This window comes from Microcebus murinus, chromosome 21 (assembly GCF_040939455.1).
Source record: "Microcebus murinus isolate Inina chromosome 21, M.murinus_Inina_mat1.0, whole genome shotgun sequence".
In the NCBI taxonomy this organism is placed as follows: Eukaryota; Metazoa; Chordata; class Mammalia; order Primates; family Cheirogaleidae; genus Microcebus; species Microcebus murinus.
Genome location: NC_134124.1, coordinates 6,056,988 through 6,081,224, shown reverse-complemented (window position 1 = coordinate 6,081,224; position 24,237 = coordinate 6,056,988). Strand labels below are relative to the sequence as shown.

The 24,237-nt window shown below is 43.4% G+C and overlaps 1 protein-coding gene across 2 annotated transcripts in view; it reads left to right on the top strand.

Annotated features, from left to right (window-relative positions):
* Nucleotides 1-24,237, top strand: part of KLHL3 (kelch like family member 3) — a 127,281-nt gene that overhangs the window by 87,369 nt on the left and 15,675 nt on the right. For both annotated transcript variants that reach the window (XM_020282163.2, XM_020282143.2), the window contains exons 8-11: nucleotides 729-878; nucleotides 18,714-18,831; nucleotides 19,228-19,425; nucleotides 20,990-21,091. In XM_020282163.2, the coding sequence (XP_020137752.1) occupies nucleotides 729-878; nucleotides 18,714-18,831; nucleotides 19,228-19,425; nucleotides 20,990-21,091 (568 nt within the window). The remainder of the gene's footprint in view (nucleotides 1-728; nucleotides 879-18,713; nucleotides 18,832-19,227; nucleotides 19,426-20,989; nucleotides 21,092-24,237) is intronic.

Genomic DNA, 24,237 nt, shown 5'->3' with positions numbered 1-24,237 from the left:
ACACTTAGGCTGACATTTGCTGAGCACCTGTTTAGGTCCCGAGCTCTGGAATAAGAGGTGAGGAAGCTAGAGTCCCAGATTAGGTGGGGTACAAGGTGAGGTCAGCAGGTGAGACTTTGTGATGGACGTTTTTTCTGCTCTGATGTTGCTTCTCGGTTAGGAAGAGCTTCACTGGCCCATAAGACAATAGATATGAATCCTTCTCCTTGACCACCTTATGTTACTCAATGCCTCCAAAGGTTTGCTGATAGATCCATGCCCATTCCTCTTTCCCTCCCTCTCCTCCTCTCAGATTTCTAACCATTTCCCCTAAACATTATAATGCACTCAAATCAGGAGGAATGTGGGAAGTGGCTTTCAGGACAATTACTTGTCTTTTGTTTTATATAAACTCATTTAAGCTTCAAAAACAAACAAACTACTAAGGTTGTAGATACCTTTAATATGCCCATTTTACAGATGAGGAAACTGAGGATCAGAGATGTTAAGTGGTAGATCTGGGATTTGAATCTCTGATGCCAGAGCTTGATCACTTACCCCACTGTGCTCTTGAAATGCAGGAGGTGAGCACTGAGTTGTAATTCTGTGGATCTTTCTCTTTGGGTCTGAGATGATGAGGTATGGAAACGAATGAGTGTGGGAGTGCAGGAATGACTCAGCCCAGGGAGAGAGCTTGGGAAGTGTGGCTGAGCTCTGCTCCAGGATCACCTGTGGGTCATTACCTCCAGACGGTTGAAGAAGAAGCTTTGATAAAGAATAACAACACCTGTAAAGACTTCCTCATCGAGGCCATGAAATACCATTTGCTCCCTCTGGATCAGAGGCTCTTGATTAAGAACCCAAGGACCAAGCCCAGGACTCCAGTCAGCCTTCCCAAGGTAAGTCCCAGTCCAGTCACTGCTGAGCGTAGGGGCTGTGTCCTGGGCAGGTGGCCTTCCGGTCCTGCCTCCACGTCTTTCCTCACCTGTGGCTGCCCTGCATCTTGGTTGCATTTACGACTTAAGAGCTGGAGTCTGCTGGTTCCTCTTGAGTCTGCTGGTACCTCTCTCTTCTGGGGTCTTCCTTTCCTAAGAGTTTCCTAAGACTTTCAAGGTAACCTCCATTGTCACCAGTGAGGTTTGAGAATAACTCAGAGCTCCCCGTCCCCATGCCTGCCTTCTCATCTCACACCATGCTTTGTGCTTTCTTTCTATTAGAAGCAGAGGAATGGCTATGCTGGTTTCACTGAGTGATGCCCATAACAGTCCTCCTCCTTCCAGTCCATTCTCTGAGTCAGAACAATCCCAGTCTGGTTCCTTTCCTCGCCACAGGGAAGGAGTAAAGGACAGTTGGGGATGCCAGAGGAGAAAAGGGCCTTGAGGAGTCTGACAGAAAATGGAAGAATGAAACAGGGGAAAAAAATGAGGGACATGAGAACTTGTGAGGGAGCAGCCAGGGGAGGGGACGGATGAATGTAGGAGGGAACCCCATGACCGAGAGCCTATGCTGGGCACTGGGTGCTTTGATACCTGGCAAGTCCCCTCTCCTCTGTAACCCTCAGGCCCCTTATGTGAACACTGAAGGCTGCTGCATTCACGATCCCCAAAGTCCCTGCTGGTTTGGCATCAACATAGTCTCTAGGATTCCAACATACCGACGTCTGGGGAAGGTCCCAGTCGACCCAGGAGGAAAGGTGGGAGGAGAGCAGGGAGTAGTGGTGTTGGCTCATTGATACCAAGTAGGCAGCACCAGGAAGTTATTTAGCCCTTGCTTTGCCCTCCTCCTCCTCTTTCCAGCTGGCTGCCACCCTCCTTCCTGCTGCTTTCAGGAAGGCTTCACCAGGGGTAGAGAAGCATGATGTTGCTCAAGACCAGATGTTGAGGTTCTCCAAGATTTGCAGTTCCTTCCTTCCACTGTGTTCCATGACCCTGGATCACGGAGAGGATAGTGGTTGCAATGTGACCACATGTCTCAAGTGTCCCAGATAATAATATAAGCAGCTAACCTTTTTTGGGTGCTCACTGTGTGCCAAGCACTGAGCTGAGCGTATCACATGCATATATCTTATTTAATCTTCTCAAAAACATTATAAGATAGAGATAGTTATTATCCTAGTTCTACAAAAGAGTGAACTGAGGTTCAGAAAAGTTAAGTGACTTGCCCAAGGTCAGCACAGCTAATGTGGTCGAACTGGCGTTTTGAGTTGAGTCTTTCTCACCCCCAAACCTGTTCCCTGAGATCATACCATCCTGCACCTGGCTTCACCTGTGCAAACCTGAGAGTGCCTTCCCGCCCCATCTGCCTCACGGTGCCCGGTATTGTTTAGAAGGTGCAGCACAGGCCGGGCCTGGGTCTGTCTGGCCATTCGCCTCACTGCATGCTGATGCTGTTTGTCTTGTGGAAATGTTATGTGGAAATGTCTTCATATTTTTCAAAATGAAAATAACCTAGCTTCCTTTAATTATAGGAGTATTTACTTGTTGCACATCAGTAAAAGAATACTGCAATTTTGAAATAAAGTGAAAGTCACCTGAAATTTCTCCCAGGGTCAATCATGGCTACCATTTTGGTAAATTTTCTTGCAAACATATATCTGTGCACTTGTGCACAAATAGATAAAAAATGTACACATTTAGTTAAATGGAATCTTGCCATACAAATTGAAATATTTCCTCCCCACTCAACCATACGCTACAGATTTTAATGTTACCAGTATGGGTGATATAATCATTTAAATTGTAATGGGTACATAGTATTTAATTGTATTTATATACCACTATGTATTTAATAGTATTTAATCCCATCCCTACTGATGGGATTTGAAGTAATTGGCATTCTTTTGTATTATAAACATTTCTGTGTCAAATATTCTTTCAAAGATAGCATCCTTTTTTAGTTTGCATTTCTTTAATCATGAGTGAGATTAATCTTGGTTTCATGTAATTATTGGCATTTGCATTTTCTTTTTGGGGAATTCTCTGTTCCTGTCCTTTGCCTATTTTTCTTTTGAATTGTACATTTTTTTATTAACAGTTTCTAAGGGCCCTTTATACATAAAAGAGTTTAGGGCTTTGTATTTATGCATTTCAAATATTTTTTTCTTCGTTTGCAGTTTGGCTCTTAACTTGTTTATGATAATTTTTTAAGCCCAAAAAACAGTTTTTAAGTAGTCAAATTGATCTACCTTTTGCTTTATAGTTTGGGTTTTGTGTCATGTTTAGAACTGTTTTCTTTACTCTTGAGACTAGTTTTTTAAATGCCCATACATTTTCCTCGAGTATTTTTTAAATTTCTGTTTTACGTTTGAATCTTTGATGCATTAGAATTTGTTTTACTATAAGGAGTGAGGGTGGAGATTTGGCTTTATTTGTATTGCCAGTGATGAGCCAGTTGTCCCAAAGTTATTTTGCTAATTAATTTCCTTCTCTCCCTATTGATGTGAGCACCACTTTTGTTGTGCTCCCCCAAGCACTGTGTCTTGAGAATGTTGATTCTAAGGTGCACTGTTTTTTTAATGTGGAAAAGCCTTATTTTCCTGGGTTTTTAGCTGGTCTTGTGTCTTGGTGACTTTTCTCTTTGGAAACCATGGTTTTCATCTTATATGCTATCAGGGTAATGACATCTTTGCCTGAGGAGTGTAGTCTGGAGCTAAGGAAATGTTCAGAGCTAACCCAGATTCTTTGTGTAGAGACCATACCCAGGGATCTCTCCTTCTCTGGACTCCACATCTAGCTCTTACCACATATACCAACAAAAAGACAGTTTTAAAAATCAAAGCCCACTTTGAACCTGGACTAAGCGTGCTGGGAGCCACTCCCCCAGCCCCCTACCCCAAACTATCACTTTGGGGATTATCAGATTGTATATAATCTCATTAAGTCATCACATTAATAGGTCAGTTTGGTATAAAAGAAAAAGCACAGACTTGGGAGTGGGATCCACCAAACTCCAGCTCTGTAACCATCAGCCAGTACTTAACCGGGCAAGTTATTTAACCTCTCAGAGTAATCTTAGCAAAGCAGGGACCCAGCACCCTACCCCAGGTATTGAGTCTGTAGTTGAGAAAGAATTCAACCCCTCTTTCAGGGGGCCAGAATCAGTCCGTCACCTGTATTTCTTAGGACCAATTTATTTTCAGAATGAAAATGTTTAGATTCCTGGGCACCTGGCCTTCTGCAGGCAACGGGAGCCGTGACTTTCTTTGAATCTGTTGAAGGAAGAAAAAAAAAGTATTGCTGGTCTTTGCCTCATTGGGGTTTATATTGTCCAACCTTCTTCTTAAACTATACTTTTGTCACCATTGTTTGAGCACTTAAATTAAGGGGGAGATCCCCACTGTGGGGTTGAGATTAAGGGGTGTGCTGAGTGGAACTATCACTTTGAGGATTATCAGATTGTATGTAATCTCATTAAGTCATCACATTAATAGGTCAGCGCTACTCATATCTTGCTTTGCTAAGATCACCCTGAGAGGTTAAGTAACTTGCCCAGTTAGGTGGTGACTGATGAGTATAGACCTGGAGTTTGGTCTGGCCCACTCCCAAGTCCGTGCTTTTTCTTTTATACCAAACTTCCCCCCACCCAAGAAACAGCTTTCAGGTTTTGGTAGCATATTTAAAGGATTATTTTATTTTAAATTTAGATTAATTAAGGTATAATAATTTACACACCATAAAATTCACACTTTTTAGGGATATAGTTAGATGAGAATTTACAGATGCATGCCATCATGTAACCACTATCTCAATCAAAATATGGAATATTTTAATCACTTCAAAAAGTTCCCATGTGCTGCTTTGTAGTCAATACCCTTCTTCTACCCCCAGCCCCGATCAGCTGCTGATCTGATTTCTGTCCCTGTAGTTTTGCCTTTTCTAGAATGTCATATGAATGGACTCATGCTGTATGCAGCCTTTTGAGCTTGGCTTCTTTTGCTTATCATAATGCATTTGAGATTCATCTGTGTTGTTGCAGGAGTTCATTCCTTTTTAATACTGAGTAATACACCATTGTATGGATGCACCATTCACCAGTTGGTGGACGTTTGGGTGTCTAGTTTTTGGCTATTACAAATACAGCTCTATGATTTCACTTATAGATCTTTGTGTGGACATACGTTTTAATTTCTCTCGGGTAAATACCTAGGAGTAGGATTGCCGGGTAGTATGGTAAGTATGTAATTTAACTTTATAATACATTGCTAACTGTTTTTCAAAATGGTTGTATTGTTATGTGCTCCTACCAGCAATGTCTGAGAGTTCCAGTCATTCTACAATCTTACCACTCCTTGGTATTATCTATTTAACAGCATTTTAGCCATTAGGTGTGTGGTAGTATCTCACTGTGGTTTTAATATGCATCTCTCTAATGGCTAATGTCATTGTGGGGCATTTTTTTATGTGCTTATTTGCCACCCATATTTCCTCTTTGGTGAAGTATCTATTCATATTGGTCTAACTAACCCATTTGAAAATTGGGTTATTTCTTATTGAGTTGTAAGAGTTCTTTATATATTCTGGATACAAGTCTCTCTCTCTCTCTATATATATATGTATGTATATATATACATATATATGTATGTGTGTGTGTGTGTGTATATATATATATATATATATATATATTAATTTCTCCCAACCTGTGCCTTGTCTTTTCATTTTCTTAGCACCATCTTTGGAAGAGTGAAAGGGTTTTTTTTTTAATTGACAAGTAAAAATTGCATATTTTTATCATGTACAACGTGATGTTTTGAAATATGTGTAAATTGTGGAAAGGCTAAATTTAGCTGATTAACATATGCATTACCTCACATACTTATTTTTTTGTGATGAGAACACAAAATCTACTCTCTTAGCAATTTTGAAGAATATGAAACATTATTAACTATATCACCATTTTATACAATAGATCTCTTGAACTTATTCCTCCCATTTAACTAAAATTTGTATCCTTTGATCAACGTTTCCCCTATCTCCTGATAACCACCATTCTACTCTCTGTCTCTATGTGAATCTTTTCTAGATTCCACATATAAGTGAGATCATGTAGTATTGATCCTTCTGTGCCTGACGTATTTCACTTAGCGTAATGTCCTCTAGGTTCATCTGTGTTGTCACAAATGACAGGATTTCCTTCTTTCTTTAGGGCTGAATAGCATTTCATTATGTATATATACCACATTTTCTTTATGCATTCATCATCAGTGGACACTTAGATGAGTTCCATATCTTAGCTGTGATGAATAATGCTGCAGTGAACATGGGAGTGCAGGTATTTCTTGAACGTACGGGTTTCCTTTCATTTGGATATATACCCAGTAGTGGGATTGCTGGATCATAGGGTAATTCTATTTTTAATTTTTTGAGGAAGGTCCATACTGTTTTCCATAATGGCTGTACTTGGAAGAGCAGTTTTTAATTTTTCATTTTTTTCTATTACAGTTTAGTTTTTGTGTTCCATCTAAAAAGTCTTTGCCTAATCTAAGGTCACAAAGATTTTCTGCTATACTTTCTTCTAGAAGTTTTAAAGTTTTAGGTTTTATATTTAGTTTGGATATCTATTTTGAGATTTTTTAAATATGGTATATGAGGTAAGGGTCTAAGGTTCATTTATTTTGCAGATGAATGTCCAGTTGTTCCACACTATTTATTGAAGAGATTCTCTTTTTGTCATTGAATTGCCTTGTTACTTTTGTTGTAAATAATTGACTATATATGTGTTGGTCTATTTCTAGACTCTATTCTGTTCCATTTGTCTACCCTTTTTTGTTTGTTTAATTTTGAAACAGGGTCTTGTTTTGTCATCCTGGCTAGAGTCCAGTGGCATGATCATTGCTCACCGCAGCCTCAAACTCCTGGGCTTGAGTAATCCTACTGCCTCAGCCTCCCAAATAGCTGGGACTACAGGTGTGTGCCACCATGCCTGGCATGCCATCATGCCATCTCTTTTGTAGAGATGGGGTCTCATTCTTGTTCAGGCTGGTCTCCAACTCCTGGTCTCAAGTTATCCTCCTGTCGTGGCCTCCCAAAGTGCTAGGATTATGGGTGTGAGCCATTGCACGCAGCCCTGTTTGTCTGTCTTTACACCAATACCATGTTGCCTTGATTGCTGGGTATTTCATAGTTTTTGATGCTATTGTAAGTATTTTCTTTTTAAATTAGTTTATTGCTGATATATAGAAATATGATTGATGGGAAATGTTATTTAAAGGAGAAGGAGAGGTCGGGTTGGTGATGGTTTCATTGGTTTCTGATAAACAGGAACAATAGTTTCAGGAGATTGCAAAGTACCCCAGGTTGACACTTCAGACAGGTACTTAGGGTTCTATTCTAGAGTGTTAGCTCTTTTACTAAATGGTAGTTTCCATGACAGCAGGCGTTACTCACCTGTGTCCTTGGCACACAGCCTATGTGAAAGAAATATATTTTTAAAGAAGAAGCCTCATGGAGATTCAGTACTGACCATTTATATTACCCCTTGTTTTTTCCCAGTGCTGGCCAGCATTCATACATGTGTTTTTGCATGTATGTAATGAGGATTTATATCCTACTTTGATTACTTAGTGTATGTTGACCCTAGAACGTTTGAATCAGCTCACAAGTCCAATATTGAATGAATCCAGTTGCCGTTCCTCGGGGGTTAGAAGAGCTGTGAGGCACTTAGATTAAAAAAATCCCACCACAACAAAACAAATACTCAGTAATAAACTATGAGCTATCATGTATGCATTAATTTATTAATTCACTCATCCAACATACTGCCACGGAGAAGTCATCAATTCATGAATTGCCAGCCACTGGAGCAGATACTGGAGTCACAAAGGCTCATATGAGCCAGTTCCTTCCCCGAGGGACTCCCAGACCAGGGAAAGAGGAAATAGACGTAAAAGGACAATGACAACGGAGTGTGTGAGTGCCACGGTGGGTGTATGGGCAGGATACTGTAGGTGCACAGAGGATGGTGAGGGTTTGGGTAAAGCTTTCTATAGGAGCCAAGACCAAGCTGGGTCTCCAAGGTCAAATGCAAATTGTGAAAGTGAACATCCAGAAACTGATTCAGAGGATTGCAGGAGAAAAGTGGCTGACACCCTCTGATGACCACTTAGAGTAGTTTGTACTTTGCATCTTCTTCCCTGGGTCATTGTAATTCTCACCATCAAAGGCATTGATGATGATACAAGAAATACCAATTACTGAGCAGCTTCTTTATGTTTTAGGGTAAGTACTTAATGGACATTGTCTTATTTCATCTTCATAATGACTCTGGAAGCTCTAATGTTGGGGAAAACTGAGATCAGTGAGATTGAATGACTTAATCAGGGTTTTACAGCTCTTACGTGGTAGCATGAGGACTTGAATCCAGGTCTGGTAGCCTGAAAGGCTAGGCTTTCAATCTCTCCACCGTGCTAATCCCCACAGTGACAGTAATAGCAGATCTCGGTTACTGAGCACTCATCATGTGCCAAGCACTGGGCTAGTGATCTACATTCTCTCCGAGGATTTTCACAATTGTAATTATGCCCATTTTGCAGATGAAGAAATTGGATCTTGGGTTATGACACCTACTGATTATGTATTAGTTACCTATTTATGCATTACAGATTTCCCTGAGTTCGGTGGCTTAACACAACAAACATTTATTATCTTATGGTTTCTGTGAGCAGGAATCCTGGAATGGCTTAGCTTGGTCCCTCTGGCTCAGGGTCTCTCATAAAGTCAAGCTGTTAGTGGAGGCTGCAGTCATTTCCAGGCTTGTTGGGGGGATTTGATGCTAAGCTTGCTCACATGGTTGATGGCAGACCCGCTTCTTGCCATGTGGGCCTTTCCATAAGCTGCTTGAGCATCCTCATGACTTGGTAGCTGGCTTCCCTCCAGAGGGAGTGATTCTAGAGCAAGAAAATGAGAGCATATTTTCTAAGACAGAAGCTGTAGTCTTTTTATAACTGAATGTCAAAAGCCATGTCCCATCACTTCTGCTGTATTTTCTTTGCTATATACAAGTCACTAAGTCTGGGGGAATTAAGTTCCATGTCAGGGAGTAGGAGTATCAAAGAACGTGTGACCTATCTTTAAAGCACAGCTAGTAAATGGCTGAGATTTAAGCCCAGGATGTCTGGCCCCAGGCCCTGTGCTATGAACTATTTTATGATATTGCCTCCAAACATCACAAAAAGCTTTGTAGCTGGGTGCTATATGGAAAGAAGCCTGATTCCCACCCTTTGGAGACTTTTAATTTTAAGTTGTCTCTCTGAGAAAGTAAGAAATGTATCCGTAACCAAATAAATTGAGCAAGGGAAGAAATTAAGAGAGAATTGGACTAGTTGGAAGACCAGCCACAGGAATTCCGAGGGCAGGCTGTTTGGGCTTTCATGAATTCAGTCTAGATAGGCTGTCTGACAGAGCAATCGTTGAGAAATAACATGGTGGAGAGAGATTTGCATTATCCTCAGCAATTATCAGTAGTAAATCTGTTTGCCAGCCAAGTCCCTTCCCTGAAAGGAATATAACTCTGCCTCGAGATGGCTGCAGAGACTAATGGGGTGTTTTTCCTGAGCCGTATGTGTATGGATCCTGCCGACACATTCAAGCCGGAACAGCTAATAGCATCGTCTTGGCTCCCACACATTCGCCGCCCAGCACTTTCCCTGAGGCTGGGTTGCCATGGACAACCCGAGGCTGTCTCTGAGCCACTCAGAACCCTCCTACGTTACCCTGTTCCACAGATGGCAGCAGAGAAATGAGGTTCCAGGAAGATGCAAATGAACCCTTTGGAAATGTACTGAACCTGGCACTTTTCACTATCGTTCTAATTCAGTCGGCATCTCTATTCAGCTCTTTAAAAATGACACTGAAAAGCCATTTGGGCTGGAAGTGGGTGGCTTGCTCCTGAATCGGGCTGTCCTGCTTTCGGTAGATGGTGGTGGAAGTAGAAGCTATTGGCTGAGTGGGCACTACCCTTCTTCTGTCTTTGTCCCCACCCTGGCAAACACCCTGGGGTCCTGAGAAAACCCCATTATTACCCCTGGAATTAGTGGTACTCACCCTGCCATTCACAGGTTTGTAAGTGTGCTTTTCTACCTTTTTTTCAGGAGTCAGGTTTTTAGCAACTGCTTTGAACGATAATGATGCTGATGTTAATATAACATTTAGTGTTTGCTGTTTATCAAGCACTATGCTAAGTGCTTTCTATCATTTAAGTTTCCTGACACCCATACGAGAACCATCCTTTTGTCCTGATATTACAAGTGATGAAAATGAGGCTTTGCCAAGGTTAAGGCTCATGGTCATACAGCTGTTTACTAGCTGCTAACACATGGGCCAAGATGTGTTTGATTCAAAAGCCCATTTTTTCCCCACTCCCCCTCTCTCCCTCTGGGCCTTGCTCTCACATCGCCTGGTTCTCAGACCCCCACTGTCTCTGCACCTGGGCTGTTAACACTTGCCTAGAGCACCCGTTGCTCAGGAACCTGCTTGGACACGTCTTCTGGCTCGACCTCAACATGCTCCTACGGACGAATTTTTGGTGTTAGCCCTGCGGCCCCACGCACCAGGGTAAGAGAGACTCTGCTTCCTGCCCTGGCCCGAGGGACCGACTGGCTGGGCCTGCTTTCTGCCCAGCTCACCGGTCATGGAAGAGAGTTTGGACACATACTCTACTCTTGCCCCATGAAAACAGTGTGCAGAGCCCAGGTGGTTCCTCTCACCTCAGTAGAAATTATAATGACTTATGTGGTCCTGAGGCCAGGGTCAGGGTCTTAAGCTACACGTGGGCCAGAAATCCCTACCCCGTTCACCAACCGTCTCTTTCCCTGGCTGTTCTCTGACACTTAATGGTTCTCAGACACAGGGTGGTTGTCATGTCATTGAAGAGGGACCAGCATGCCTTCAATTCCACAATCACACTGGTGGAATCAGAATAATCTATGTGAGAGGGAGAGCATTGTATATTTGTTTAAAAATTTGGTATGGTGAGGGTGATACTTCCTAAGGAATCAGGTAGTCTTTCCATGCTCTCACTAATCTCCCTTAAGTAAATGGCCATTTGACTTCCCAAAATGACATTACTTTCCTTAGAAGGTATCTACCATGTTTCCCCGAAAATAAGACAGGATCTTATATTTATTTTTCCTCAAGAAGGCACCCTAGGGCTTATTTTCAGGGGATGTGTTATTTTTTTTAAGTATGGTACAACAATCTACATTTATTTGAATATAGTTAAGTTGTCTTCTTCTGGAACATCATCATAACTCTCCAAACCCCGAATTCCATCCTGAATTTCCTGTGACTCTATTTCCTTTAGAACCATTGGCCCCACTCTCTCATGTCGAGCAATAGAGCTCTCATAGGGCAGATGAGAAGGGCTGCTAGTGTTCTTTACCACGATGAAATGCATGGGTTGTGCAGATGTGCTGTGTAGCCACGCCCATCACTAGGTCTTATTTTTAGGGTAGGGCTTATATTGCACAAATGCTTAGAAATCCTGCTAGGGCTTATTTTATGGGTAGGTTTTATTTTCGGGGAAACACGGTAATAACCATCCCTGCCACAGTGGAGTTCAGCTTGCCTGTGTCTTGTCAATGAGAACTGTCCATTTGTCAGACCTTCTACAGCCTTCAACACTGTGACAATTGAGACTTGGGAGCTGAACCCTGAGTTGTCCCGAAAACTCCCAAGCACATTGCAGTTCATGAGAGTGATTAAATTATGTTCAGTCTAGCATAATTGTTAGCCTAGAACCAATTCTTTAGTTTATTGTGATTCCTACATTACTGATAGTTTTTACCAGGATTACCTTGAAGGGTAAATGTTAAAAATAGCAATTGTTAAATAAGCTGATTTGATTTCAGTAATTTTTTTCAAAGGCATCGTAAACCATTAGTGAATTAGGGTTTAGGAGTGTTGGGGAAAGAAAGAAATATGCCTGTCGAACTCACTGAGCCTGAGTATTTCTGGAGTATAAAATGAGGACCTGCAGGAGAGAGTGGTTCGAGTCTCCTCCTGCTCTAACTTCCTGTGGTGTTCTTAAGTAGCTAGAAGGTTGCGATCTCAGAGATGTAATACATGCAGACTTTGGGAAATATTCATATTTGCCTAATAGGTTACTAAGATCAAGTATCTATGGAAACAACCATTCATTAGTATTCAAGATAGGAAATTTATTCTTTTTATTCTGCAGGAGCAACACAATGGTGGGTATAGTGAATATAGTGCTCCTTGTATTGGCTTCTTGCAAGACCTGCCAAAATTGGATTTCTTTTGACCATGCTGGCTGTACTAATTTACATTCCCGCCAGCAGTATATAAGAGTTCTTCATTCTCCACATCCTTGCAAGCATTTGTTATTTTTTGGTCTTTTAATAATGGCCATTCTAACTGGGGTGATGTGATTGCTCATTGTGGTTTTCTTTCAATCTGCATTTTCCTGATGATTAGTGATGTTGAGCATTTTTTCATATACCTAGTGGTCATTTGTGTGTCTTTTTTTTTTTTTTTTTTTAAGAAATGTCTGTTCAGGTCTTTTGACCCTTTTTTAATTGGATTATTTGCTTTTCTGTTATTGAGTTGAGTTCCTTATATATTCTGGATATTAACCCCTTGTCAGATGCATAGTTTGCAAATATTTTTCTCCCATTATGTAGGTTATCTCTTCATGCTGTTGATTGTTTCCTTTGCTGTGCAGAAGCTTTTTAATTTGATGTAATCCCCTTTGTCTATTTTTGCTTTTGTTGCCTATGTTTTGAGATCTTATCAAAAAAATCCTTGCCTAGACAGTGTCATGAGGCATTTCCCCTATGTTTTCTTTTAGTAGTTTCATAGTCTCAGGTCCTACATTTAAGTCTTTAACCCATTTTGAGTTGATTTTTGTATATGGTAAGAAATGGGATCTAGTTTTAGTCTTCTGCATATGGATATCCAGTTTTTCAGCACCATTTATTGAAGGAATTGCCCTTTCCCCCTCATGTTTTTGGTGCCTTTGTCAAAAATTAGTTGGCCGTAAATGCATGGATTTATATCTGGGTTCTTTATAATATATTTTGAAATTTGGTAGTATGATACCTTCAGCTTTGTTCTTTTTGCTTAAGATTGCTTTGGCTATTTGGGGTCTTCTGTGGTTCCATATGAATTTTAGGATTGTTTTTTTATTTCTGTGAAGAATGTCATATTTTAATAGAGATTACATTGAATCTGTAGATCACTTCAGGTGGTATGGACATTTTAGCAATATTCTTTCATGAACGTGGGCTATTTTTCCATTTATTTGTGTTCTCTTCAACTTCTTTCATAAGTGTTTTATAGTTTTCATTATAGAGATCTTTCACTTCCTTGGTTAAATTTATTATTAGATATTTTATGTTTTTATAGCTATTGTAAATGAAATTTTTTTCTTGGTGTCTTTTTCAAATAGTTTGCTATTAGCATATAAAAATATCACTGATCTTTGTATGTTGATCTTTGTATCCTATAACTTTACTGACTTCATTTATTCATTATAATAGGGTTTTTTTTGGTAGAGTCTTTTTTAAAATTAATAATATGTAAGATCACATTGTCTGCAAACAGGGACAATTTGATTTCCTCTTTTCCAATTTGGATGTGCTCTATTTCTTTCTCTTGTTTGATTTCTCTGGCTAGGACTCCAGTACTATGTTGCATAAAAGTGGTGAAAGTTGGCATCCTTGTCTTATTCCAGATCATAGAGGAAAAGCTTTCAGCTTTTGCCTGTTCAATATGATGTTAGCTGTTTTTCATATTTGGCTTTTGTTATGTTGAAGTACATTCTTTTTTCCTAATTTGTTGAGAATTTTTATCATGAAGGATGTTGAATTTTATCAAATGCTTTTTCTGCATCTATTGAAATGATCATGTGGTTTTGTCGTTGATTCTATTAATGTGATATATCACATGTATTGATTTGCATATGTTGAACCATTCTTGCATCCCTGGGATGAATCCCACTTAATCATGGTGAATAATCTTTTTAATGTGCTGTTGCATTTGCTTTGCTAGAATTTTATTGAGGATCATCTATATTCACCAGGGATATTGGCCTGTGGTTTTTTGTTTGTTTTGTTTTTCGTTATTGTTGTGTCCTTGTCTCGTTTTGGTATCAGGATAATGCTGGCCTCTAAGAATGACTTCAGAAGGATTCGCTGCCCTTCAATATTTTGGAATACTTTGAGAAGAGTTGGTATTAGTTCTTCTTTAAATATTTGGTAGAATTCAGCAGTGCTAAGCCATCAGGTCCTGGGCTTTTCTTTGAGGGGAAACTTTTTATTACTGATTCAATCTCATTACTCATTATTGGGCTCTTCAGGTTTTCTACTTCTTCATGGTTCAGTCTTGGTTGGTTTTATGTATCCAGGAAAAATTGAAAAGAGAACTATCTTATGACTCAGCAATTCCACTACTGGGCATATATCCACAGGAAATGAAATCAGTTTGTCAAACAAATAACTGTACTCCCACGTTTATTGCAACACTATTTACAATAGCCAAGATATGGAATTAACCTAAGTGTCTGTCAGTGGATGAGTGGTAAAAACTATATATAAATACACAAAAGAGTACTCTTTAGCCATAAAAAGAGTGAAATCCTATCATTTACAACAACAAAGGACATTATGTTAAGGGAAGTAAGCCAGGCATGGAAGGACAGATACCACATGATCTCTCTCATATGTGGAATCTAAAAAAATCCAGTGTCGTAGAAGTAGAGAGCAGAATAGTGGTTGTTAGAGGCTGGGCAAGGTAGGAGGATGAGGAGAGGTTGGTCAATAGGGTGCTGTGTTACACTTAGATAAGAGAAATAAGTTCTGGTGTTCTCTTGCACAGTAGAGTGAATGTAGTTAACAATAATGCATATTTCAAAATAGCTAGAAGAGAGAGGATATTGAATGTTCTCACCACAAAGACATGACAAATGTTTGAAATGATGAGTATGCTGGTGACCCTGGTTTGAATACTACATAATATACGTATGTATCAAAACATCACATTGTACCCCCTAAGTATGTATGACTATTATGTGTAAACTAAAAATAAAACAAAAACATGGATTTCCTATGCTTATGAGAGAAGCAGAATATGCCCCTGTTCTCCCTGTCGCCTTGAGCTACCTCCAGAATGATGCTCCTATCCCACAAAGCCTCATAATTCTTCTCAGATAGTTGTACAAGTTTTGAGTGTTAAAAGTCATCACTCACCAGTGGTTTTATGAGCTCAAAAGCAAGTTTATTTTGGAAACCTTGTCTTGTATTTTTGTCTTTCTACTTGGGTTTTATGTTAACATAAAAATTTTTGTATTTCTATTATATTGTTTCTGTGTTACTATGAAAATCCTCAGATGATTTTCTCCAATATAAATTTTCTCCAATATAAATGGTAGATTTTTTCCATTATAAATGTAACTTCTCTATCCCTGGTGGGAGACAGTTTCTGGGCATGGTGAGGTTTCCTGCAAGTTTCGTGTTTTTTTAATTTACAGAAGAAACCTGATACCTTATGCAAAGAATAAGGAAACTTTCTTCTAGTGGTTGAGTCAAAAGAGAGAAAGCTCTCGCTTTCTCTTTTTATTTTATTTTCCTCAGTGTCCCCAGAATTGTAACCTGGTGTTCCAACATGTCTTAACCAAAGAAAGTGATATTCCAGTTTTCTATTTTTTTCATTTAATTTTGTATTTTTTTCTTTTAACTTCTTGTGTGTGCTGTTTGCTTTTTTTGTTTGTTTTTCCATTTTTAAAAATTTCAGCATATTACAGGGGTACAAATGTTTAGGTGACATATATTGCATTTACCCCAAGTCAGAACTTCAAGCATGTCCATCCCCATTAGGTGTGAATGTACCCATCCCCTCCTCCCACCTCCCACCTGTCCAGTCCCGATGAATGTTACTTCCATTTGTGCACTTAAGTGTTGATCAGTTAAAACCAATTTGCTGGTGAGTACATGTGGTGCTTGTTTTTCCATTCTTGTGATACTTCAGTTAGTAGAATGGGTTCCAGCTCTATCCAGGATAATACAAGAGATGCCAGATCACCATTGTTTTTCGTGGCTGAGTAGAACTCCATGGTATAGATATACCACATTTTATTAATCCACTCATGAATTGATGGGCACTTGGGTTGTTTATTTATTCTTTACTCCAAATAAATATTTGAGCCCTCAATTTTACCTGAACATGACATGAGTACCTAAAGTTGTCTTGGTGACGGAGGGAGATAAATTTTCCGCTCTGGCAGGGCTCACTGCCTAGGAGGGCAAGAGACTAGTCACTGGATGGTTACAGCACACTGCAGGCGCACAGGGAAGGTGAGACCTCAGAGGAGGGACACGTAAATTTGACTTGGAGGTCAGAGAAAACTATTTGGAGGAAGTGACAAGTAAACTGAGACCTGAAAGATAAGCAGGTGTTAAAGCAGAGGGAACAGCGTGTGTGAGGGTGCGGGATGCCTGAAGTCATTGCAGAAGGAAGGCTGAAAACTGATTTTATTCTCCCTTAGCTCCAAAAGGCATATTTCAAAGACAATCATTGCAGTATTTTGCCTTCAGTTTAGCCTTACCAACTGGAAACTAGAAAGACAGTGTGTTTATAAACACAGGGTGAGTCATTCTGCCCCAGAGGAGTAAGTCTGGACGTTGTCTGAAGTTTGCCAAGGGGCTGTGTTCACTGGCTGCTCCTGGGTGCCCATCTGAGCACAGACTTGCAGACAGGGAGCAAGGCAGGACTCAGCTCTTCTCCGAAAAAGGCTGGTCCTGACACAGAGCAGTGGACCCTCTGAGTGGCAGCGTGCAGGGAAGTCAAGTATTGAATTGTTTGTTTCCGGAAGCAGCAGCAGCTCCTCAAGCCCGGATTGTGTGCCCTGGGGTTTTTTGGGGAATGCTTTCGAGGTCAGAATCGATTTCGCAATTTTTGAAAATTGGTCACACACATTTGGTCACTGATGTCTGTGGGCGAACTCTGAGACCAGTGACCACCCATGTGGGCAGCTGAGCGAGCAGGAACCTGGAACTTGGGCGTCAGTGATCGACCCTGAGCGATGGTTTTCCTTGGTCTTCCTCTCACAGGGTGCACGGTGCCACTCGAGGGATGTGTTGTTAACTCACACGGATTTCGATGATCGCTTCTCTCCCCAAAGATACATTGTGGGGAATTAAAAAGCACTATGAGATTCATAATGGCAAAAATTGTTAATGTCTTATCGTCGGAAATCCCCGTAGGCTGTGGGTTAAAGAAGTGGTTCTCGAAGTATGACTCCTAGAATAGCAGCAGCAGCAGCACCTGGGAACTCGTTAGGCAAATTCTTGGCCCCACTCCAGACCCACTGGATCAGGAACTCTGAGTACAGGGCCCAGCAGTTTGTGCTCGGGCTGATTCTGGATGCACAGCGACGTTCGGGAACCACTGGGTAAATAAGACAGGCTGTAGGCAATGATCACGTTCTGTGACTTCCGTTGGCTGCCCATGACCTCCATCCTTTCTCTCCACTCGGGGGAGCACATGAGGCCCTCGAGCGAGCGTGCTGTTGCTGCAGGGGCAGCTGGGAATTTGCACAAGTTTATTAAAACACGTAAACGACAGGTAACTTTGTTAATAATTTTTATTTATGAATAACATGACAAAAGTCACAGCCACAGGATACCACAGTTAAGCACTGCAATTCTATTAATCTAGCCAGAGCAGTGGCTTGCTTTTTTTTTTTTTTCTTTTGGCCATGCCCTGAAGTAAAAAAAAAATACATGCAAATTGCTATCTGGAAGATACATACAAGTGTGTATAACCAAAAACAAAAATTTCATGAAATGACACCCTTAATAGGATAATGTCTGTGCTTTTCTACTTAAAGTATACTGGTTGCAACCCATTAAATTGATTTCATAACCCACTAATGAAAGGAGGCCTGTGTTTTGACGATCATAGGTGCGGTGAGCCGTGTTTGGGACCCTGTGACTAGAGCAGGAAGGGGCTGGGGCTGCCTCACCTTGTGTCAGCCAGGCGTGGTTTTAGTCTCTGTTTAGCCACTTTAAGCTGTGTGACCTTGGGCCATTTGCATAGGTTGTCTGAGCTTCACTTTCTTTGTCAGTGCAGATGATAGAATCTGCCTCCCAGTTGTGGTGACAAGTGAATGACAGCATACTTCTCATCGTGCCCCGCAGTGGTGTAGCTACTACCTTACTTGTGGAAATAGTGCCGTTAGCACTGTTTTCCAGAATATCATCAGTTTAATAAGCTTTGTGTAACCACCACAAAACAGCATTTCACAGTTTTTTTCCTCTATACTGCAGTGAATAAGTGCCCCCTGCAGTTTAGGCATTTAGAAATAGTCTTGAATCATTTTATCTTAAAAATACATCCAAATTCTGTACTCCTTCCCAAAATATATTTGAGTTTGTTTTGATATCACATTTAGCCCCCGCCACCTGCCGCCACTCCCGATCCTAAGGGCGCCGTGATCGCAGATGGTGCCCCCTGCGGCTTCACACACCCACAGCATGGCCCTGAGCGGGGCATCTGGGAAACTGACCAGGTGATCGTGTCTCTGGGAAGGTGCTTGTCAGGCTGTTCTTGGATACTCACACCCGTCGGTGATTGGGGCGACGTCTCCGTGTGTGGAGCTCTGTGAACTGGCTTCTCAGATCACTCGCCGACCCCGGGCGATAAGCACATGGACGTACTAGGGACTTGGCACTCATGAGTCCAGATGTTGGGAGACGCAGCTGATATCTGCTTGTCTTTCTGGAGGTCATGATTGTGGTTGGCGGCCAGGCGCCCAAGGCCATCCGCAGCGTGGAGTGCTACGATTTCGAGGAGGACCGGTGGGATCAGATTGCCGAGCTTCCGTCCAGGAGGTGCAGGGCAGGTGAGTGGCACCACCTCCCGGCTCCGCGGGCTCTTCCCCCCGCCAGTCTCCACTTGGTGCCTGAGGTCATGGCCTGCTCCTTGGGTCCCCAAACATCTGTGTAGGAGGCCCCCGTTCCTTCCCCGCCTGCGCAGTTCTTGGCCACGTCTTCTGGGATTAGTTCTGACGTGCCTGGAGAGTTTGAGCTAATTCAGGTATTCGCTTGACTCAAATAAAATTAGAAAAACAGAGGGAAGAAATCCAACGTGCCCCATAACAACTTCCAAATATCTAACATTAGAGATTATCTTCCACGATGCGTTTTCCTGTGCCTGCCGTGCTCCCCCGTTGTCACCCGTCACCACAGGTCGTCAGCTGCTTGACCTGACCTTGGCGCCGTGGTTTCCTGTGCCTCAGGTGTGGTGTTCATGGCCGGCCACGTGTACGCCGTGGGCGGGTTTAACGGCTCGCTGCGGGTGCGCACGGTGGACGTGTACGACGGCGTGAAGGACCAGTGGACGTCCATCGCCAGCATGCAGGAGCGCCGGAGCACGCTGGGCGCCGCGGTGCTCAACGACCTGCTCTACGCCGTGGGAGGGTTTGATGGCAGCACGGGTAGGTCCAGGACCTGTTCTGACCCCTCCCAGCCTGGGACGCGCCCTTCACGCCATGCGATTCTGTTCCACCCGTCCTCGGGCCAACCTTCTGTCTATGTGTAGCTGCTGCCCCAGGGACAGCCCCATCCTTCACCCTCGTCTAGCCTGGGAGGCTGGAGCCAGACCGCGTAACTGCCCACGTGCTGTGATGTCCAGGGCTCTAGCAGGGACCCTGCATTTAGAAGAAGCCCTGTCCTACTTTCCAGTGTCTAGGAGCCTATTTACTCAGGCGATGAAACCCAGAAACAGAGCAGGCTTAGCTGGGGTCCTCGGGACTCTGGTCTGAACCTTCCACTGAGCAGACGCGGGAACTGGTTCAGCTGTGGGAAGAGACCTGGCTCAGGCCGTGCAGTGGGCCCGGCTGCCCACTTTTTCCATTGCCCTTTCTCCTGCCTCACCGAGGCTTTGCAAGTCCTTGTCACCACAGGTGAGCCTCCTTGCTCCAGAATTTTATGTAGCTTCAACGTTCCAATCTGAAACCATTAGTGGACTGGAACTTGGAGAGAGGATCTCATCGCTGCTCATGATGCCGGGGAGATGTCTCCGTAGACAGTAACTCTGTTAAACTAAAGTGATACCCTTTTTGCCCAAGGGAGGTGAAAAACAATATTTTTTACTTCTCCGAATTTTCTTTCGTCTCTTCACAATTTGTTCCTCAGCCCTCTCTTTGCCTCACTCATGTAATTGGAGGGTCTTTATCCCCTCAGGAGGCTGCCTTTAGTGAGTGGGGCCTGGGAATGAAGAGGACAAAATGGTAGTTGTGCATGGTGTCTTCTAGGAATTGCTTTTGGCTATAAGTATCTATAGAAAACCTGACTGAACTGTGGCTTTTAAAAAGAGGGATTTTGTTTTTCATTAAACAAGAAGTCCAGAGGTTATTAGTTCCTGACTTGGTCCAGTTGCTCAAGGATACTGGGGCCAAGTTCTTTAAGATTCTCTTGGCCTTTTCCTCATGATCACAAGATGGCTGTTACAGCTCCAGTCAACACATTTGTGTTCCGGGTAGCCAGAAGTAGAAAGGGATGGCACCTGCCTCAGAAAAGCAGAGGCTACTTCAGAAATCCCCAGCAGACTTCTGCTTAGGTCTCATTGACCTGGTCATCCCTGGCTGCGAAGGAGTCCGGAAAGCAAGAGTTAGTTTAGCTCTCCAGCGTCCAAGGTAGAGGAGGGCAAGGGAAAAGGGGGCTGGAATAGGTGTTCATCGAGGCAACCTCAGGTGTCTACTTGGAATCAAAGAATTCCATTCTGTGTGTCTAATAACTCACATCTGCCAGCAGTTCAGGAACAGCCCTTGCCCTCTCACAGTCCGCCCCCCGAGTCAAGTCTCAGTGGTTCCCTCGGGGAGACACCGCAGGTGTGTTTCCGGGACTGCCACATGCCACACCGCGAGACGGAGGTGGTGCCCAGCCACACGTCCCGCTGTCCAGACCCCAGGTTTGGGCCCTTCACCCGTCCTCACTGTTTCTCACGCAGCAGGGGGCGGCCTGGTGCCACAGAAGTCTCACGAGTCGCTTGTCTTCCAGGCCTGGCGTCGGTGGAAGCCTACAGCTACAAGACCAACGAGTGGTTCTTTGTGGCCCCCATGAACACGCGGCGCAGCAGTGTGGGTGTGGGCGTTGTGGAGGGTAAGCGGGCAGCAGGGGGGCGATGGCCCATCATTCCCTAGCCCCGGGGCCTTGTCCTGGGCCCAGCGTCGTGCCTGATGCTTCCTCTGCCTTGGCTCCATCCTTCAGATCATTGCTCTGAGCTAGGGACTGTTACCCCCATTTAACAGATGAGGAAAATTGAGACTCAGAGCTGAAGCTCCTGGCCCAAGCCTAATGAGTGTTTGAGCTGGGATCGGGGGAGTAGAAGGACGCTAGTCGGGAAGTGCCGGCCTGTCACTTGGCTGCTTCTCAGTAGCTCTGCTAAAGGGTGGGGGTGGGAAGAAAGTGGGGAATCCAGAGTCAACATTTATAGGGGTTATCCCAGGAGTGTAATGTGGGGGTGAGAGATGATGGTGTTTAATTCATTTTATGCTCATGTTCCCATGTCAAACATTAACAGAACCGTGGTGTGTGTGTGTGTAACACACCTCCTCGCAGGTCTGCTGACTGTCTCTGCAGGGCAGGTTGGTGGTCAAGTCCTGCTCTAGTCAGGAAAGGAGTGTGGGGTCAGGCAGGAGGGAGGAGCGATGTCTGGGGCCTGGTCAGACAGTGCACGGTTGTTTGTAAAGAACTTGCACACCAGGCTCTCATTTTGTTTGCACAATCCTTCTGAAGGAGGTAGGCAGGACTCAGATTGTCTCCATTCTCCCAGAGGCAGGTCGCGTGACGTGCTGCATGTTAAAATGATGGTCAGTAGCACAGACAGGCCTTGAACCCAGATATTCTGACTGCTCACCCGGTGCTCTGGCCACCATGGTGTGCTCCTTCAGACTGTTGGCAAATACCAACGGGCAGGGGGTTTATAAATACGTGTGAATTCAATGCACCGAAGAATAGAGTATCATTTGAACTACGTCATTGTTTGCAGGAAAACATTGATTCATTAACCTGTCTTGATGTGGGCATCGAGCTGGAGTTTCTGTGCAGTCAGACATGTGTGCATACACAAGAACACGCACACAAACGTAAACAGGCTTTTGAGGAGAGTGTAACGTCCAGTAGGTTAGACATTAATAGAAAGGTTCTTTTCTCTCACTGTGTTTCTCAGCCCATACTGGTATTGTGTAATTTCAATTTTCGTTTGAAGGTATGCTACTCTAACACACTGACCAAGTCATTGTAGCGAGCACAGAGATTTTGTCTTCCTACCCAAGATAAATTGTTTCTTGCAGTCATCCTCTTGGTGGAACAGAAATTGATCTGTCTGCCAAATGTAAGTGCTTTGTCTAGTCACCTTCTCGTTTCCCTCCTTGTCCCTTCTCCAGGGAATATCCAACAATAGAGTAGTGGTTAAAAATAGCAAATCTCTGTTAAGGGACGCGAGGGGAAACCTTGAGTGGGCATTTTTTCCAGCTGATGCAGGGTCAGGGATGGTTGGTGGGGGTTGGAGGAGGTGCCTTAGTGGTGGTAATTTAAAATACTCCCCCTGACAAAGGCTCTTGCGAGCATGTTCTGTCTGAGGAAGACGTGAGGTCTTGTGGCGTGCCCCGGTGACGGGAAGGACAGACTGGGGATTCCTTTCTCTTTCCTCTCCCGAATCTGAAGCTCTCTGGGCTGTGGGTCACCCCGGGGCGGCAGAGTCCAATTTGCAGCTCTGGTGAGAGTGTTGAGAGGGGAGCTTGAGCGGACTTGGCCTTGAAGAGACAGTGTTCCACGGTCTGGCTCCCTCTCCTCCCTCTCATCATCTCACCACCGTGGCTGTGTAGTCTGATGACTCTGAAAAAAAAAAAAATGGAGGAAATTGGGACAATTTGCTGCTACTGGCTGTCTCGAAGGAGCCCTGTGCAGGAAAAGGGCTGGCGCGATCCAGAGTGTAGGTAGAAGTTCCCAACAGAGCGGAGAGTGCGTTTTACAGAGATTGTGACAGCTGAACCAGCACACACCGTGCAAGCAGCGAGGACCCTGGAGGAGCAGCTCAGCCGGGCTTTTTTGTTTTGACGCCGCTGAGGGCAGAACCGAGGAGAAGATGTTTCTTTCTTTTAGATGGGACAGTTGAAAGGGCTCTGGGGCAGAAAATAAAACCAGGCTTGATAGAAGAAGATAGAATTTTACATCTGATGCAACGATAGTCCTCCTGATGGCAGAGCACAGCTTTGAGCCTGAGAATCTTTCTAACTTAAAATAATGACAGGGTTTCACATGCCCGTTGTGCTCTTGGTGTCCTTCCATTAAGATGCATATAATGACCAAAAAAATCTGTTGATTATGTAATCCCATTAAGTGGATTTGAATTCGGTGGTATGTTTTTAGTGCTCAACTAGTATTCAACATTCTTGTTGTAATTCCATGGTTTCCCCCTTACGTTTGAGGCCCTTAGGTGAGGCAGGACTCCTCCCCTGCCCCCACAGAAGAGACCTCCCCATTGCATGCTAAGACTAAATGTTAAGCCCATGTTTGAATCTCTGCTCTGGGGTAACTCAAATAATGATTTTCTGCCTCTTTGCCCAACCTCCTTCTCAGCCCTCAAACCCAGGCAGAACTAATGCTCTTGTATAACAGCTTAATGGTGTCTTTACTTTTAAATGTAGATGATGATGCTTCAGGGCTCTTGTGTATGGCTTAGAGATGACTGGGTAGTCTGCAGGAAGCTTCCAGCCCAGAATGCACGGAGAATACTCTATTCACATGCCCTGCCTGGCAGAGCTGTGCAAGTAGTGGAAACAATGGCTAAGACAGGGTTTGGGTTATCATCCAGGAATATTTTTCCATATTTATTGCATCTGCTATTGTGAGCTTAGCCAGAAAGCTGGCCTGCCCGCCTGTAGCTGGGAGCCCCCTAGCTTTCCGTCTGTGTGGTGCTTGCTAGTGCCTTGTTCTAAAGATTAACATAGTTCACTAGCAAGAATGTGCTGAGCCGCAGTGGTGCAAGGCCACAGGTTTGTGCTGGGTGTTTGGAGTCCTTATTTGGAATGAGGTTCAGTATTTGCTTCCAGGGAGCTCGTGGCTTAAGGCAAGTGGAAGGCAGGAATGCGAAGGGTGCTTTGCCTGCAGATAAGCTGGTGGTTGCTCGCAGGAAGGGGGCCCAGAACTCTGATTAAGTAAGGGCGCTCCAGTGGGTTACAGACGGAGCTCCAGCCGAATCCCTGTTCCACCCGTGTCCCTGGCACCACCCTCAGCCGCTCTGT